General features: G+C 32.3%; 1 protein-coding gene across 1 annotated transcript; it reads left to right on the top strand.

The window, feature by feature from the left end:
• Positions 1-12,130: 12,130 nt before the first annotated feature.
• LOC132033667 (protein DETOXIFICATION 27-like) lies at positions 12,131-18,601 on the top strand. The gene is made up of 8 exons (XM_059423705.1): positions 12,131-12,546; positions 13,265-13,806; positions 14,358-14,444; positions 14,639-14,695; positions 17,178-17,416; positions 17,547-17,665; positions 18,174-18,263; positions 18,378-18,601. The coding sequence occupies exons 1-8, from the start codon at positions 12,280-12,282 to the stop codon at positions 18,438-18,440; spliced, it is 1,464 nt and encodes a 487-aa protein (XP_059279688.1). The 5' UTR covers positions 12,131-12,279; the 3' UTR covers positions 18,441-18,601.
• The last annotated feature ends 831 nt before the right edge of the window (positions 18,602-19,432 follow it).

The raw sequence follows: 19,432 nt of genomic DNA on the forward strand, positions 1-19,432 counted from the left end.
TATCGTATTGTTATTTTACCTTCAATATTTGTTTTGATTATTATTTAAATTTTAGTATATCGTATAGTTAAATTCATCATTTTGTATCGCGTCGTTCGGTGGCGGAGCCAGGATTTTCACTAAGGAGGTTCAAAAATATAAAAGAGTAAGAAACGTGAAAGCCAAGGGGTTCAACATCTACTATTTACACATAAAAAATAATTTTAACCTTGTGTATACATGGTAATTTTTCGCAGAAGGGGGTTCGGGTGAACACCCTGGCAACGCTTGGTGCCTCCCCTGGCGTCGTTACCTTATTTTCCCCCCTCATTTTGACTTTGCTTATTATTTAATTACTTTTTTTTTTTTATAATAACTCTACCCCGTATCCTACATTTCTTTATAATATTATTCTTCATATTGATGATATGTTGCATTATGTAATAAGGGTAAACAAAACAATCTATATAAACATTATATTCATTTAAATAATACAATATAATACCATAAGACACAATACACACTATACATTATGAAACTGTGTGTAACAAACCATTCAAACAAGCTGACTGATAGGTGGAAAGTGTTTACTGAACTAATTAGATTCGAATGAATGACAAATCTCATCTAAAAAAAAAAAATGACCCATTAGATCCAGGGGCGGATGGAGCATAATAATTTGGGGTTCAATTGAAATCCAAACTTTCAATGCGGTATATAAATTTTTATGTAAAAATTTATTAAATTTATAATAACTAATAGATATGAACCCATAACTTTAGAAATATAATGGTTCAATATTAAAAAATTTAAAAAGTTGAATCTCAAAAGTTTAAATCTTAGATCCGCCTATGATTAGATCTAATTCTCAAACTGGCACTTCCAATTGTATGGCCAGTGGCCCAGTGGGTTCAGATTAGTGAAATATTGCTAAATTTGAGGAAGTTTTTCCTATAGAGGCCCTAGATCATTTATCATTCAGACAGGCTACATGGTCTAAAACAAACCATACATGTGAGTTCATAGCAAGGGGCAAGGGCTACGTAGTCCATATGTCGGTGGACGTGTAGTTTTACTTTCAGCCTTTCAGGGCATATTTAATGTAATTGTCAAATGATAACTCCTCATGTAGCCGTTATCTTTATTTTATTAATCCGTATTTAAGTCACATTTGTCATAACTGTTTTGCACATTCTTGGTTTTTGCCACTTACACGCACTTCGAACTTTAAACAAAAAGTTACAGTTAAAAACTTATATGATCATTCAATTTTGGGTGAGTAACTTTTATATTCACTCGACTTTATTTTATTTTTCAAAAGTCACTCAACTTTGGGTAAGTGGCCTCTATAGTTACTCAATTTTGTTTTGTCTTCCAAAAGTCACTCAACTTTGAGTAATTGGCTTTCATAGTCACTCAACTTTGGATAATTGGCCTTCATAGCCACTCAACGTTGGTTAATTGGTCTCCATAGTCATTTTAGCCGGAAATATAATTTCCGATACATATTTAATGACGTGATAGTTATAATTTTTTTGCAAATAATATCTTAAAAAATTAATTAAATCTATTTATTTAGGATCCAATTCATCATAATTAGTGCATATAATATTAAAATTTAGGATATTATTCATCATTAATACATAAAAATAATTAACTTAGACAATATATCTCAAGTAATACTACAAGACTTAAATAATAATAATAAGAATTATTATAAGGAGAAAATCCTAACTCTTAAAATTAGAACTTCAAGACATTGGGTTCTTTTAGTTGGGAGTCACTCCCACTCACGTTCTTACTTAGAATCTTTTCTTTCAATATTTTAGTGGTTATGATTTATTTTGTGTTTATTGGCTCACTTGTTTAATTTGATAGAATTTTATATTCTTAGAATAGTTTTTTTTAATTATTATTTATGCCTTGCAGTATTAATTGAGATATATTGTCTAAGTTCATTATTTTTCTGGATTAAAGATGAATAATATCTTAAACTTTAGTATTACATGCACTAATTATGATGAATTGGATCCTAAATAAATAAATTTAATTATTGATTTTAATTTTTTAAGATATTATTTTTTAAAAATATTATAACTGCAAGTCGCAACGTCACTAAAATGACTATGGAGGCCAATTACCCAAAGTTGAATAAATATTGGAAGACAAAACAAAGTTGAGTGACTCTAGAGGCCACTTATCCAAAGTTGAGTGACTTTTGGAAGACAAAACAAAGTTGAGTGACTATAGAGGCAACTTACCCAAAGTTGAGTGACTTTTGGAAGACAAAATAAAGTTGAGTGACTCTTGTGGCCAATTACCCAAAGTTGAGTGGTCATATAAGCCTTTTAACTCCAAAAAAAACTACATTTTTTGGTCAAAGAATCTAAATAGATTTCACATCCATACAGAAAAAGAAGGCAACAAATTGCTGGAAAAGAAAATGGCTACCAAGTTTTGCAGCCTAGAATTTACTTGCTTTTTAGGAAAAAATTTATGATGGGTGAGGCCCAACCAACAAAAGTCGTGTGAGGCTCCACCCTTTGCTTGACAAGTGGAATTGTGAGTTCCATACAAAACTTTGTTCCCGCCTTTTCCCTATTTCATTCTTTCCAATTATCTTTTGCTCTCTCATCTCTCTCTTTCTCATAGAATGTAAAGCCTTTTCTCTCTCTGGAAAATACTAGTCAATGTAAACATATTTCGTTCTGTTTTTTTCACTAAATTATGGAACTTTTGACTGAATTTCAGTAATGCCCAAAACGTTATCAGAATTCTAAATATGTAAAATGCATGTGATATACTGTACATGTGTTTAAGTTGATTGAGGTAATAAAACGTTGAAAGACGATATTTAGCTTCACTCAGATTTATAAAATACAATTTATAAATCACATTTTTAAAATAAAAAAGGACGCCTAGTGCACTAAGTTCCCATATAAAAAATATAATTTATTAAAAGCAATTATTGAATAATTTATGTCGTTAACAAAATAATGTAATAAATGGTCGATTAATACTTTAGAAATGCATTAACTATTCCTTATATGTTGTACGCCATTTACAAAATTCACACAATTATGTATTGATAATCGGTCAATTGTCAGTTTCGTACATTTTAGTAGATTAAGGGACCTCATAAGAGAAATCAAAAAGATCTATTTCTATCTTTATCCATTATTTTTTGATGATTTATGTTGGTTTATTGTTAGCATTAAAATAATGTACTCCCTCCGGTTCAAAAGAAGGGTCTACTTAGCCTTTTCGCACCCCTTAAGAAAATATTAATTCCTAGAAAAAAATTGATATTTTGACTGAATTACCCTTTATTAATAATAAGACTCTTGCCTATTTATTGCCTTGAGTAAATAGGGACAAATTTGAAAAAATAAAGCTAATTCTTTCTTGATTATGTAAGCGTACACTAATTTTGAACCAAAATAAAAAGACTAAGTAAACACTTATTTTGAACGCTATTCTGACATAAAGACTTTTAGTATTTTAGTGATTTTTGTTGTTGTTTTACAAAGTGATTTTTAGATATACGATTCATAAATTGCATTTCAGAAATGCAATTAATAAATTTGATCTTTATAATACGATTTAAGCTAACGTCATCTCTCATATTGTTTGTTACCTCAATTAACTTAAAATGTATGTAAACAACATTTCACAATTCACATATACGTTTTGCATATTTTTAAAACCTTTAAAAAAAAGTTCTTCCTTTTTTTGTAGCGGGGGGTGAGAACCGGAAGGCAAAATAATAATTAATTTACTATTGAAAACTAATACTCTGTATTTGTTGGTTGAACTATGAAATTGTATGGCTCAATTTAGAAGAGAAAATTATAAAACTAAATTTTTTTCGTACCACCTGATACTTTTTTTCTCTTGCTAATTTGTGTGGGGTAGTGGGCAAAATGATAAAGTGAATAGAACATAATAAAAGAGAGAGAGGTGCGGGTAAGTAAAAGTATCGGTAGAACCCATACAATTCCACCTGTCAAGCAAAGGATGGAACCTCATACAACTTTTATTGATTGAGCCTTATATCCATCGTAAAAAACTTCGCTTTTTAGCATGAAAAGCCATTCTTAACAAAAGTGTGTAAAGGATAGAGCAGTTAATGTTGACCATTGCTTTATACTCTCTCCGTTTCATAATAATTGATTTTTTAAACGCATGTACATTTTTTAAGAAACTATTCACTTTTAGAAAAGTAGGAGTGTTTTTACTAACTTACTCCTAATTAAGTTTTACTATTTTTTAGAAAAAGAAAAGGTAGTTAGTGAATCTTGACTATTTAAATAAGAGCAATCTTAAAAGAATCTGACCAAAGTCTTCTTAAAATCCTAAAGCACTACTTATTTTGAAAAAAAATTAAAATGCCTAAAACATCACTTATTATGAAATGGAGGGAGTATCTTTTTATCAAGTCATGATTACAGTCAAAGTTGGCTTTAGAGAAGTAGCCATTTTCGATTTTGCGACTTGTCCGTTCTACTTTATTCTACTTTTGCTTTTACAATCGTTTACATTTTTTATGCTTATTTTTTTTTTTGTTTCTAACATTTTTATTTTATTTTAATGATATTTTCTTATAATAATAAAATGACAAATTTTAAAAAATAATTTCCATACATATAAAAAACAAAAAAACAAAAAAAGACTTGGTAACTAATCAAGTACTTGTCAAAATTGAAATAGATCAAAGGGTGTGTTTGGGATGAAGGAAAATGTTTTCACAGATATTTTTTTGAAAAATAAATTGTTTTCTTAGTTAATTTCTTGTGTTTGGTATGTAAATAGATATTATCTCAAAAAATATTTATATATAATCTACGCAGCGGGTAGGAGTGTGTGGGGTGGTGGGGATAAGGCTAGGAGGGTGGGGTAGGTATCGGAAGTGTTGCAGGGTGAGGAAGAGACAATCAATGTGACACTTGTGAAACTTGTTTTATGTATATTCATTAGGAAAATCATTTTCTCATTCTTAAGGAACTTGTTTTTCTAGATAAAAAGTTCTCAATTTTTTTTTTTTTTGACTAGCTAAACATTAAAAAATCAGATAACACTATCTAGAAAATGTTTTTCAATTTTTTCTTGATCAAATCTTCTGAAATTTTTTTCTAGAAAAATAAGTTTATTAAAAATGAGGAACATTACTTTAAAAATTCAAAGAAAGCTAGCAAGTGTAATTATTTGATTCAGAAATTTTGTACCTAATGGTTGTTTTTTGCTTGAGGATTTGGAAATGATTGTACCCTTCCTGGAAGGTGGCAAAAATCTTAAGGGTGCTCCTTAGGTTGCATTTATTTGTTAGCTTCTGGCAATATTTCACAGTTTATTACAAAAAAAAAAAAAAAAAAAAAAAAAAAAGAAGAAGAAGAAGAAGAGAATGAGGAACATGACTTTTCAAATAACGTAGAAGAAAACCAATTTCATAAGCGGTATTCCACATCAATTGTTACTTCCCCATTCAACACACCCTACCCCCACTCCCTAATAGCCCCCGTCTCGCAACCCCTAACCCAACCTCCACAATCAAAGTGTTTGTCTAGATTATATATAAATTTTTTTGAGACAAAACATTTTATTTAATTATCAAACATAAAACAATAAGCAGGAAAATCATCTATTTTTAGCAAAACATTTACGTTCCTACCTAACACACCCTAAAGACCAGTGTAATTTTGATTACTTTTGTTGAAACAAAATATGTTGATGAAACTGCAATTGAAGTAATCCAAACAAACAATACAAACAATCCGTGACAATTCAAATTGATAACTGACGTAGGCACGTGGCTGGCTTTAAATTCGCTAAAGAAGTGGACTGAGTGAACACTTTAAAACACGAAAAGAATGAAAATCAGTCCAATTACGCTGAATGTAAAAAGTAAGCCATCATCGAATTTCCCTGTTCATTTTCCTAAAACTCCACCTACAATATTCAATTGTGAGTACACTAGCTATAAAGAGTTGCAGAAGAACAGCTTAGAAGTGGACCTGGTGCAGTCATCACATGGTTAATTAATAAGTTCAGAGCAGCCATTAATTAGTATGGTACCCAATTCGTTTTGAAAAATGGGCAGCTTTTAAAGTATGGCCATAAAACTAAAATAATTTTAATTGTGAGTAAACTTATAGAGAATGGCAGAAGAACAGCTTAGACGTACATATTATGTGTTAATTCACGGTTAGTCATCTTTATTTATTTTTCTTTCTATCTCAAGATTATTCTTACTTATAGTCCTTCAATCTCAAGATGTTGTGGTCAATTGAAACATAATCCGACTTTTGATTAGTTTATAAATTACTCCCTCCGTTTACTTTTACTTGTCCACTTTTGACTATGCACACCCCTTAAGAAATAATAAATAAAGTGCATAATTTACCAATGTATCCATAATAATTGGTGCATATTTTTATTGGATTTGAAAAATGATTTGAAGTGAATATTTAATACTATGGGTAAGATAAGAATGTTGGAAATACTAACAATATTAATCATTAGAATGAATAACAGGATATAATCGACTTATCGGATTATCGCTACGTCGTGGCAAGCCACTGCCTTGAAAGCGATTTCGGCCCGACTCCGGTGCAAATCGTTGTAGCCGGTCGCTCCCCAAGGTTCCACAGCACTCCCAAACACTTGCACTAGTGGCTGGAAGTTTGGAGTTTGCTCAAAACAATTGCCCAGAAATAACTTAAGAGAAAGAGAAGAAGAACATGTTTTGGTGTATATGTAATTCACTAAGAAGGTAGTTTTATATAGGCTGAAAATCTTGAAAGAGTCAAAGAGGATTAATAAGCCATTAACTCAGCCATTAAGAGAACTTAATGAGCCATTAACATGGCTCATTAAAATCAATAAAAAATCAGCCTGTAATACAAAATTGAAGAGGAGATATGATAATTTGTTTATTCTTTGCATTATCACATGGTTATGTCCAACAATCCCCCACTAATGCAAAGATAAAGAGTAAGAATAATTCTGGGCAAAGGTAAGGAACATGTACTTAAGTATTAATATCTTTCGATTTTGAATTAACGCGTAGTGAAATGAGACAACAACTAATATCCACAAAGTAAAGTACTCTTGAACTGAATGGACAGAAGTTGAGACCCCCACAACACATACTATATTCTTAATTTTAAGCAAACTTCGTGATAATAACAATATGCTTTTATGGCCATGCACTAAAGCTCGGGTCTCATGAATACTCTAGAAAAATAGCCCAAGTTTTTCATAAAAGGCGGTCACACCTTTACACTCATGTAGGTGATTCCATCAAGTCTATTCAAATAGACCACCTTAAGGCTATGGAATCATTAAGAGCAGAACAAGCTCAACCTTTCTTATATCAAGCAGTGAATCCATTAAGTGCTTCTCAATAGCACCCCACAACGGGTTATGGAAACATTAAGAGTAAAACTCAAGTAAATCCATCAAGTGCGTCTCAAACACACCCCCACAACGGGCTATGGATTCAGGGTAAAACTCAACCTTACGAAACACTACCACACACCATAGGGATTGGATATGTAGTTCATATTGACGGCCTATATGGCTTCGTTTGGCCATAAACGGGTATCCACCATATTACCTCAATCATTGACTTTAGCCTTATTCCCTTCGACGTTTTAAGGATTATTCGCTTCGTTAAATTTTTGGTTAAAGGATCCGTCAAATTTCTCTCGGACCTTGCAAATTCCAAGCTTCACAATTGCTTGACAACATCATATCTAACGCAAATGTGGCCTTGTTTTTTCATTGTACACACTACTCTTAGCAAATTCAATTGCCTTCTGTGAGTCACAATGTAAAGAATTCGGTTTAGCTTGTTCCCCCACAATGGCACATCTGTCAATATTAGAGCTAAAAATCATAATATTTTTCATGATGAATATTTTTCTCATTTCATTAATCTCCACTATTTTGAGAATAATATTTTATACTCATGAAAATATTTCAACAAATTAATGAAGAAGTTTTAGATAAGATAATTTTACCTTTTCATCTCTTGAATTTGATAGGTAGAAAAGTGTTTTACCTTTTCAACTCACAACAAGACTTGTAGAGAATTTCTACTTTTATATCCGCTGATTTTTCAGCTCTCCATCACTTTGACATCCACAAAAGAGATGTAATATATCTTTCCACCTCTACTAACTGTTTTCTTGAAATCCGATAAGTACGAATGCACTAGTTCAACCAATTCTCTTTTTTCTACTAATGACAGTCTTAAAAAGCCTTTTGTTATGTTTTACTTCTACACAAACTGGGCACTTAGAAAATTTCACATTCACCGCAGGAATTAAATCCATATTTCTAAGTCTTTTAATAGAAGCAACATTAACATACCTAGCCTACCACGCCACAAATCAATAGACTCAACAGCATAAGCAGAATTGGGAGGAATTCTCATTATTGATGACCTCTGAAAGTCTAGAGAAATTCACATTTTAAGTTATCAAACATACTTCACATGAAACATTAAAAAAATATCACTCTTTAAAGGATAAATGTTTTCAAAAACGCCAGCATCAATCCTTTATTTCAACTATATTGGTGTGCTCAATTACATCATTACTAACAACAAGAAATTTATGTGCATCACTATTCAACATATCCAATAAACATATAATCATATGTTTTAGAACCTTTTTTTTTCTTTTTTTTTTTTCAAGTAACATAACCTTAGTAAGACACCCACACTTACAAATATTTCAGGTTTGGTGGATAAAATTTCCACAATTTCTAAAGGAGGTTTTTAGTTTCTTATAAGGTACTCCAATTTTGTATTTAGCAAGCATATTAAAAGCTTTTCTTAAAACAGTATCGAGCGGACAAGTTCAAATAAATCAATCAAGCAAATTACTAGCATTTTCATTCATGAACAAAAACATTTACCACAACTAAATCACGGTGACAATACCCTTTGCCAACAAACTATTTTTTTAATTAAAACAATCATAACATTCTCAAAAGAGATCTTTACTCCAACGTTTCCTAATAATTCCGCATTAACCAAATTAGTTCAAATAATATGAATATCCAACTCCTCAATGAAGATAGTATTTTTCCAAATGTGAGTTTGGAAAGAACTTTTTTTTTTTTCTAAGAACTTGAGTAATTCTTGAATCAGTTAAATATATAAAATTCTTCTGCTTCAACTTGGGTGAAGAATCTAAATAATTTTAGTTAGCAAAAATGCGCCCAACAACATCAAAAGCTAACACCCAATTTCTCACATTGGCTACAAGATTCACTCGTGAAATGACTACAAAAAATTTATCATCCATTTTAATCAAATTTAATTTTGTTTAGCCGGATTGTCATTTCTCTCGAATCTAAGTCTACTTTGAGGGGCATAATGGCCTAATTTGCCATCCACAAAACTAACTTTCACAACAATACCAAATTAACCAAGTAATCATGAACAACATCATTATATGTATACATGCTAAATCTTTACCAATGAATAAAAATAAAGATACTAACCTGGCTACTTCAAGAGAAAACTACTTGTTTGAGTGTGCGAACAAAGTACCACGTTGATAGTTGAAAAGAAAAAGAAACTACTTATAAGGTGTTGGATACACTTAATAATGTGAGGCCTTTTGGAGAAAACTGTGCGGGCTTAGCCCAAAGCGAACAATATCACATCATGTTAAGAGTATCTTTGAGCCGTTTTAGCCCAACAATTGGTATCAGAGCCAATGATTTGGCGGGACGAGTATAAAGATGGCGGAGTGCGGCGTAGGTCCCGCCTTAGTGTCTTTGCCCGTCTATGGGCCGGTTTATGACCTTTACCCGTAGCTTTGAAGACGTATGCACAACCATTGGGCTTCGGTGACCGTAAATACACTGACGATGTGGGTAGCACACATACATGTTAAATCTCTAACCCGTGAATTATGGTATGAGCCATGTGGAACTTAGTTCGAGTGGGAGATTGTTTGGGTGTTTAGTTCGAGTGGGAGATTGTTTGGGTGTACGAACAAAGTACCACATTGGTGGCTGAAAAGAAAAATGAGCTACTTATAAGGTGTTGGATACTCTTAATAATGTGAGGCCTTTTGGAGAAAACCGTATAGGCTTGGCCCAAAGCGGACAATATCACATCATGTTAAGAGTATCTTTGGGCCGTTTTAGCTCAACACTGCTAAAGAAAGCCCCTGCTAGCATCGATACAAAAATACAATTTCAGCAAATTTTTCTTTCCTTAGGACTACAGTTTTGGCCTTTGTCAGCCATGAATAAATCATACAAGCTAATGATTACCACATAGTCCAACTCAGTGAATAACACACAAACATTATATTCTTCCCCCTATATTTTCTTCAAGAAAACCAGCCCATTAAATCTTGACAGGTTATTAAAAAAAAAAAAGTCACGTCTGAAAACATTACAACCACTTCTAATTCCTAATAGCTCTCTGTCATTTACGGATTTGCTAGCGTTATTGAGAAAATAATGCATCTGCTTTTGTTTCTACTGAAAACAACAATAACAGTGAGAGAAATAGGAACTCCATTTTCAATCTGGATCTTGTTTAAAGAAAGAACAAATAAGTGAAAAATCTTTTCTGCTGTTAAATTGAACTAAAATAGTAATCCCTCTGTCCAAAAGCTCAAGCGTTGATAAATTCAGGAAGAGTTTGTTTCAAAATTACCAATTTTTTTTTTTCTATTACCACATTCTTCACAAAGAAAATAGAAGTATTTCACCTTTCATCCCCAGAATATGCATAGAATTATTTTACCTCTTCATGTGCTACTGATCAATATTGCATAAAATAAATCGCTTTCAAACTGTTGGATATACTAACAATATTAATCAGTAGAATGAATAAAAGGATAGAATCAACTGATCGGATTATCGCTGCGTCGTGGTAAGCTACTTGCGCTTGAAAGCAATTTCGGCCGGACTCCGGTGCAAATCGTTATAGCCGTCGCTACCTGGTTCCACGGCCTCCTAAACACTTGCACTAGTGGCTCGAAGTTTGGACTTTACTCAAAATAATTGCCCAGAAATAACTTAAGAGAAAGAGAAGAAGAATATGTATTGGTGTATATGTAATTCACCAAGAAGGTAGTTTTATATAGGCTGAAAATCTTGAAAGGGTCAAAGAGGATTAATAAGTCATTAACTCGGCCATTAAGAGAACTTAATGAGTCAAAAATCAATAAAAAATCAGCCTTTAATACAAAATTGAAGAGGAGAAATGAAGAGGAGATGTGATCATTTGTTTATTCTTTGCATTATCACATTGTTATGTCGAACAAGGAAAAAAGAAATTGTCTTCTCTTGATATTCTAAAAGTGACAAGTAAAAGTGAATATATATTTTTAAAATACTGAACAAGTAAAAGTGAACAGAGGGAGTACAATTTTAAGAACTTAAATTAGAAGCTTACCAGCTTCTGAAAAGAAATGAATAATATTTTTTAAAAGACTTAATTTCATTTAACAAGTGGTGTGAGCTGAGTCAATGTGAGGTTGTCTTCAAAATCTTTACACTTATAAATATAGCAAAATTCAAGGGATTCAAATCTCAAACACAATTGTAAGACCTCTGAATAAGGTGAACAAATATTTTGTTATATTTGCTTATCAATTGACTTCACCGGAGCAGGGTTGTGCTGAATGATACTGCCCCGCCTAATTTACTTATACTTGATTTGAAGGGTGTCAAACACTCCAGTCCAAATTTTACAACTACGTAGGAGCATTATTCGGTCCGCTCGTCTCACGGTTCTGCATACTCCAATCAAAATTTTGATAGTGCGTTGAAGCCACACCGTCATGCGGCAAACCTCTTCATTTATAGTATTTGTCTAGATTATATATAAAATCTTTTGCTTATTTATCAAACATAAAATTAACAATTAAAAAAATCATTAATTTCCTGCAAAACATTTTTGGAAAAACATTTATCTTCCTACCAAAAACACCCTAAGGTCAGTTTAGTTTTGATTACTACAATCGAAAGAATATATGCTATTGGAATTACAGTTGGAAGTAATCCAAACAAACTACCCGTAGGCCGTAGCACTTCAAAGTGACAACTGACGTAAGCACGTAGCTGGCTGTAAATTCTCTAAAACAGGAGAAAAATGAAATCAGTACAATTCCGCTGAATATAAAAATAACGCCGTCATCTTATTTCCCTTCTCATCATTCTTCTATAAACCTCACTTATAAAATTCCTCCACGCTTTCTCACACAACTCTTTTTTTCAGTAACCACCTCTCTATCGTGCCTAATTCTAGTACCAAAATTACAAATGGGCAGCGTTAACGACGAAAACCGGCAACCATTGTTATCGGAAAATATAATTGAAGAAACAGATGATGATCAAGATCTGAAAACAAGAGTATGGATCGAAACAAAAAAACTATGGCACATAGCTGGTCCAGCCATTTTCAGTCGTATAGCCACTTACACCATGAATGTAATAACTCAAGGTTTTGCTGGTCATCTTGGTGAAGTTGAACTCGCTGCTATCTCCATTTCTAATACTGTCATTGTTGGCCTCAACTTTGGCCTCCTTGTATGTATTCCCTTCCTTAACTTCTTTAAATTTCAAATTATTATTTTTCCTTATTTGCATAACAACAAAACAGGGACGATTGAACCTTCTTCGTCAAAAAATAGATTAAAAATAGGATAAATTAAAATTATATACTCTCTCTGTTTCAATTTATTTGAACCTGTTTCCTTTTTAGTCTGTGCCAAAATAAATGACCTTTTTTCTTATTTGGAAATAAATTCACTTTATGAATGATTTACAGCCACACAAATTTTCAAAGCTTATTTTGAACCACAAGTTTCAAAAATCTTCCCTTTTTCTTAAATGTCGTGCTCAGTCAAATGGGTTCATATAAATTGAAACGGAGGGAGTATTATTAAAGTTGTCAAAATTTAAAGTTGTTTTAAGTTACTTTTTTGCAATTTTTAAAAATTTCTCTCGTTAGAATTCCAGACTCTGTCACTGATAAAAATTACTGATCCGTGGTAATCCTTCTCAATTCCTTCCCTCAACTTCTATCAAATTTCACATTTATTTTTCCTTATCTGCATAATAAAAAACAGGGATTAGAAAGTCCCCGTTTTTGTTAAAGGAAATTGAAATCAAGAAAAGATAACTTTCTGAGGGGATAATTATTAGTTGGGTAACCATCTGAAAAATCTACTCTAAAATTAGTTAGATTGAATTTCTTCGCCAAAATTACTGACTTCCCTTGTGTAATTTTTCCATGGAAATGTAGTTAGGGATGGCGAGTGCATTAGAAACATTATGCGGACAAGCTTATGGAGCAAAAAAACATCACATGTTAGGCATATACATGCAAAGATCATGGATCGTTCTAATCCTATGCTGTTTCCTTCTACTCCCGTTCTACATATTCGCCACACCAATTCTAAAAGCATTAGGACAACCAAACGACGTGGCAGAGCTATCAGGCATAGTTGCCTTATGGTTCATCCCGTTACACTTCAGTTTCGCGTTTCAGTTTCCTATACAGAGGTTTTTACAGAGCCAGTTAAAGACTGCGGTTATCGCTTGGGTTTCACTTGCGGTGTTGGTGATTCACACGGTGATTAGTTGGTTGTTTGTGTATAAATTGGATTTTGGGATAGTGGGAGCTGCTGTGGCACTGGATGTGTCGTGGTGGTTGGTGTTTATTATCTTGTTTTGTTATACCGCATGCGGTGGATGTCCTGAAACGTGGAGTGGGTTCTCGATACAAGCGTTTTCTGGACTTTGGGAATTTTTTCGACTCTCGGTTGCTTCTGGTGTCATGCTTTGGTAACTTAAATTCTAGTACCTCTTTTTTCTCTTCTGTCACTTAGTTTACCTCCTCTTTCACGTAATTGTAACTTAATCATGATTAATACTCCATCCTTATCAATTTGTGTGGCAGTTGAAATTTTTTTATAGGACTTTTAAGTATTTTAAGTTGTCAATTATTGTAATTTATAGTATTCCATTTGTCTTGAAAAGATTGTCTTAGTTATTATTTGGACAGTTAAAGGATATTTTCTTTAACCTTAATTTTTTCAAATGCTTTCTAACATTTTGAATTGTTAACTGTTGTGATTTATAATATTTTGTAGATAGTTTCTTAATAGGAGTATGTAATTTCTATTTTAAAAAAATAAATATTGTATGGCTGAATTCATGTCACACGTTAGTTAGTTTGATCCTCGTAATTCGAAACATGACAATCTTTTTGGTAAGGAGGAAGTAGCATTTTTACACACTTCTTTAGAAAGACGTTTGATGGTTCAATTTAGACACTATCTAATCTTATCATTGGTTAACCATTGTTGTTTTATTTTATGTTTGGAATTCTGTAGCTTGGAGAACTGGTACTATAGGATATTGATGTTGATGACAGGGTATTTGCAGAATGCAACGCTGGCTCTTGATGCGTTGTCCATCTGGTAAGCCATTATCTCTCATGTGAAATGTGAAATATCTAGTTGGCTTTTCTGTTTTATGTAATTTATTGAGCTTACAAAAGTAGCTAAACTTGACAATCTAATTCGAGTTTCACGTGCATTCTTTTTTTTTTTTTTTTTAATCTCCTTTGTTCTTATCTTTGTTTATTTTCTTTCTAATTTCTTATCTATTGCAGCATGAATATTAATGGTTGGGAGATGATGATACCACTTGCTTTCTTCGCTGCCACCGGGTAATTTCTTATTGTATTTTTGGGTGAATCTATTGCAGCATGAATATTAATGGTTGGGAGATGAAAGCGAATAAATAAGTTCCAATAAATAATAACTACCCCAACTTATTTTTATTTTTTTAACTTGCTTTCTTCGCTGCCACCAAATTATTATATGTCTTTACTTTCATTTATATGGTCTTGCTCTCATTAGGGTAATTATTATATGTTTTTACTTTTATATATATGGTCTTGCTCTCATTTTAGGTATTCTACTACCTTTGGGCAGCAAGTAATAAATCTAAAATTAGATATAAATTAATTATAATTAAGTATTTTTAATTATAAATATGGTATTGAATATGAGCGTAAAAATTAAATCAGATATAAGTTCAATTTTAAGAGACTTTAGATTAGAATAAATAAAGGCAAAGACCAGTTTTATCATCCATTACAAATGTTAATTCTTTTATTTATAACTAGTTATTAGGGCCGGAGCTATAATATTAGATATGGGTCGGATGAACCTAATAGTTTTTGCTTAGACCTTGTATTTGTATTAGGAAGTTCATTAAACATGTAAATTTACTTAATTGTGAGTCTAGTACAGTAATTAATATAAAACAAGCTATGAAATGCATGATAAGATCAGAACTCATAAACTTCAAATTTTCCGCTTTTGCTAGTCATGGTTTATCATATCCTCGTGAAAAAAAGAGTATTCATCTTTGACGGAGTAATGTTTACACACGGTCTTTTCTTTTTTTATAGAAGAAACAATGAAGTTAACGAACGATCGTCTCCTGGCAAAGGTAAACCTGTAGAATAGGAAGTCCAAAATTTCAAATAAATGGGACATGGTGTTGGTTGTTAAATAGGTAAAGAATCAAAATGGGGAGTCCTTTTTGGACCTGAAAACTGCTTTAATTTTCATTGTAGGTTACAAACCTAACTAACATCACGTCTTGTCCTAGTCTCTACTGAATGAAGTTATTACGTGTTGTGATGCTTGACGATTGACAGAATAACGTATATCTTTAAATAAACTACTTGCACGTAACACGGAAAAGGCTCAGATATGTCATTAAACTATCAAAAATGACTTATTTATATCACTCATCAATAGTTTGGCCATTTATGCCATCGAATTATCGAAAATGGCTCATTTATGCGACTCATTAATAGTTTAACATCGCCGTTACCAGTGGCGGAGCAACATGCATCCAAAGGGTGTCAACCGACATCCTTTCGCTGAAAAATTACACCGTGTAAATACGTTAAAAAAACTTTTTTTTATGTATATATACTATGTGTTGAACCTCTTAATTTTGTTGTATATTTACAATACCAGATATGACACGTGGCCTCCAATTAGAGGTCTACGTCGCTTAATTTAATTAGCCCAATTTTAAATCCCAAATTAATAAAAAATCCGATCCATACACCCGACTCACTCACAACCATCTAGCTAGAGGTCCCGTATCATATCTGGTATTGTAAAATCGGCGTTAATGAAAAATGGCATGGATAAGTCATTTTGGTAATGGCGATGGCATAAATAAACCAAACTATTGACGAGTGGCATAAATGAGTCATTTTCGATAGTTTGATGGCATAAATGAGCCAAACTATTGGCAAGTGACATAAATGAGACATTTTCGATAGTTCAATGACATATTTGAGCCTTTTCCGTTAAGAAAAAGATGTTCTGGTCTCTTTGTACCATTAGGTTTATAGAATAGATAAAGGGAGGATAGTGCGATAGATGAACCCTTGTGATCAGTCGTTTGGCTTTCTTTTGAACCTTAATAATATATTCACATTAGAATTTGACCGGATAAATTCAGTGAATCATGTACTCATATTTCAATATTTATCTATAGACCAAAAAGAAGGGGGAGGTGAACTTGTTATCATCTGTCAGGGTTAGTAAGTTAATGTAAATATAATATACAGTCAATTGAGCCTGAAAGATACAGACAAGAGTATTATTAGGTGTACAATTCTGTATGTCTGCTTTAAATTCCATAGGCTAAACTCAGAGCAGCTTACATTTAAAAGTCTACCTACTCAAATTCAGATTTATGTGCAGAAGAAGACAAAAACGAACGTAAATGCAACGGTATAAGTACAAGAAATTCTGACTACGAGAAAGTATTTTTCTTTTCTTCGGCGATCACACTCATCACATGATGCTACCATCTATTTGTACTCTAATGAACTTACTTTAGCTTACGATAAGTGATTAATTCCACATTATAATTATTTGAATGCAGCTTATAGAATTGGCTTGTTAAAAAGTTCTTATAGAGTAAACGCATATAAATAAGCTAAATCACAAATATCATTCTTTGGGAATTGGTTAATTAAGTTGGTGACTAGTATTTACTATCATAAGTTGAAAAAGTTTCTGTTTGCTTCAGCTATAATAATTGATTTAATTTTATGGATGATCACTCAACTTTGGTTTTATTATACTAACGTCACTAGATTATTTTTTCAGAGTGCGCGTGGCAAATGAGCTAGGTGCTGGAAGAGGAAAGGCGGCAAAATTCGCAACAGCGGTATCAGTGGTACAATCCACCATGATTGGGCTAGTATTTTGTGTGCTAATAATGATATATCAAGATAAATTTGCTCTAATTTTCTCATCAAGCTTTGATGTGCTAAAAGCTGTCAAGAAGATCTCTTACCTTCTTGCCTTTACCATTCTTCTAAATAGCGTTCAACCTGTTTTATCCGGTAATTAAATTAATTTATTTTTGTTCCATGTATGATATATATGAGTGTAACTTATATACATTGATAGCATGATTCTTTTTTTTTTTTTTTTTTTTTTTTTTTAAATAAAGAGGTGTCTTGTTTGTTACAGGGGTTGCAGTTGGATCAGGATGGCAATCAAAAGTGGCTTATATTAATTTAGGTTCCTATTACCTTGTTGGAGTCCCCCTTGGAATTCTTATGGGTATGGTTCTCCACACTGGTCTTGAGGTATGTTGGTCTCTTTATTTCTTAGCATTTACTTACGGTTTTTATTATGTTACAAATTAATAAAATAATATATATAATAAAAAATTACTTATAATTATCTTATACGTGACTTGATTGCGTAAATTGTACTTTTTAAATCGTCGGTGCATTAAACGTAAACTCTTTCATATATTAAGTTGTAAGAAAATAAATTTTGGTTTTATTTTTCTCCTATGTAAGGTTGTGGATCGTATACTCGTCCATGCGCTGACAATTTTTATTAGACATACTTTGGGCTTATAAGTGAAAATTGGGAAGAGTTTAAATTTGGGGTATTAACACTATATATGATTTTTATGCTAACAAGTAAAATTGACCTATAATAATATATAGGTAGATTCAAAGCACAAATTGCTTATTTTAAGGATGCTTCACTATATATATATATATATATATTAGTGATTTGATAGTGTAATTTTTTTCTAAAAACTAACGATATATATAACTTAAACTTGGTTGAATATTGCAGGGCATGTGGGCAGGAATGATATTTGGAGGGACAGCTTTGCAGACGATAATACTGGCTTTTATAACGTATCGTTGCGATTGGGAAAAAGAGGTAATATCTTTTTCCAGGAAAATGCAAAATTCTGGAGCTTGTTTTCCTATTTTTCCCCTTTATAAAACCAGAATATCTTAATAATAAGAACTAATATTGATGCATTTTTGGCAGGCTAAAAAAGCTACAAAGCATGTTGAGAAGTGGTCGGAGCCACTTCCAGTTAGTCAATCGTAGATGGTGATTTTCTTTTTCTGGTCAAGGTTTATAGCCTTTTTATTCTTTGCTAGTTATTCTTTAAGAAATGATCATGCTGTTTTAGTGCAAGGGTATTTTGTTCAATGAACATTATAGATAAATAAAAATTAGCGCAAAGTCAATTATGACAAGCTCAAAAATTCTGTGAACGACAGGACTAATAAGTCTGAAGCAATTATGTTAAGGAAAGAAAATAGCGCCATATCATACTGATGGTGGGAAGTCAGCCTAGATAGCCTTGACCCTATGATTGAGTCTGAAAGCTCAAAACTATGACAACTTTTGGAAAATGTAAAAAGACCGGTTTTGTTTAGAGACACGTTTTGTCAGAGGTTAGTGATACATGCATATATTAATAGTGCAAAAATTAAAACGTAATTTTTTTTTAATGTTAAGATCGATGTATTGTAAATTAAAACACAATATAATTTCAAATATTTTACTTTTAAACATAATAAATTTGTTTCTATTATGATAGTTAGTTTGGTCACTTTAATATTTTTAGTCTGTCTATTATTAATATTTGCATTTTTGTTTCACATCCTCCGATTAATTTTTCATTAATGGCGGATGCAATGCCAACTCACGCGTCATGATTCGTGTTTAATAGGGAGTAGGCACTTGGTACATTCATGTCTTGGGCTTGAGATCAACGAAAATGAGCTTAACTTGAGAAGTGTATACCCCAACACCATAACAAACTTGGGCTGTAATTACTTCATAAAATTCAATGGGCAATTCGCAGGAATGTCCTTATTTTGGGGTGGTCTTTAATTTTTGTCTTTCGCTTAATATCATGAGGTTTGGAGTTTGAACTCCGGCTCAGTCAAAAAAAAAAATCGTAAGGCAGAGTTTTATAGCAAACTTAGGCCTATTCGGGCCAAAGTTAGGCCTGCGAGACATGCTTGTCTTGTAGAGTTACGCAGCAAGGCGAGTTTTGAAAACAAAATTAAATGCTTGCGAATCCAAGT

The sequence above is a fragment of the Lycium ferocissimum genome, chromosome 10 (assembly GCF_029784015.1).
Source record: "Lycium ferocissimum isolate CSIRO_LF1 chromosome 10, AGI_CSIRO_Lferr_CH_V1, whole genome shotgun sequence".
In the NCBI taxonomy this organism is placed as follows: domain Eukaryota; kingdom Viridiplantae; phylum Streptophyta; class Magnoliopsida; order Solanales; family Solanaceae; genus Lycium; species Lycium ferocissimum.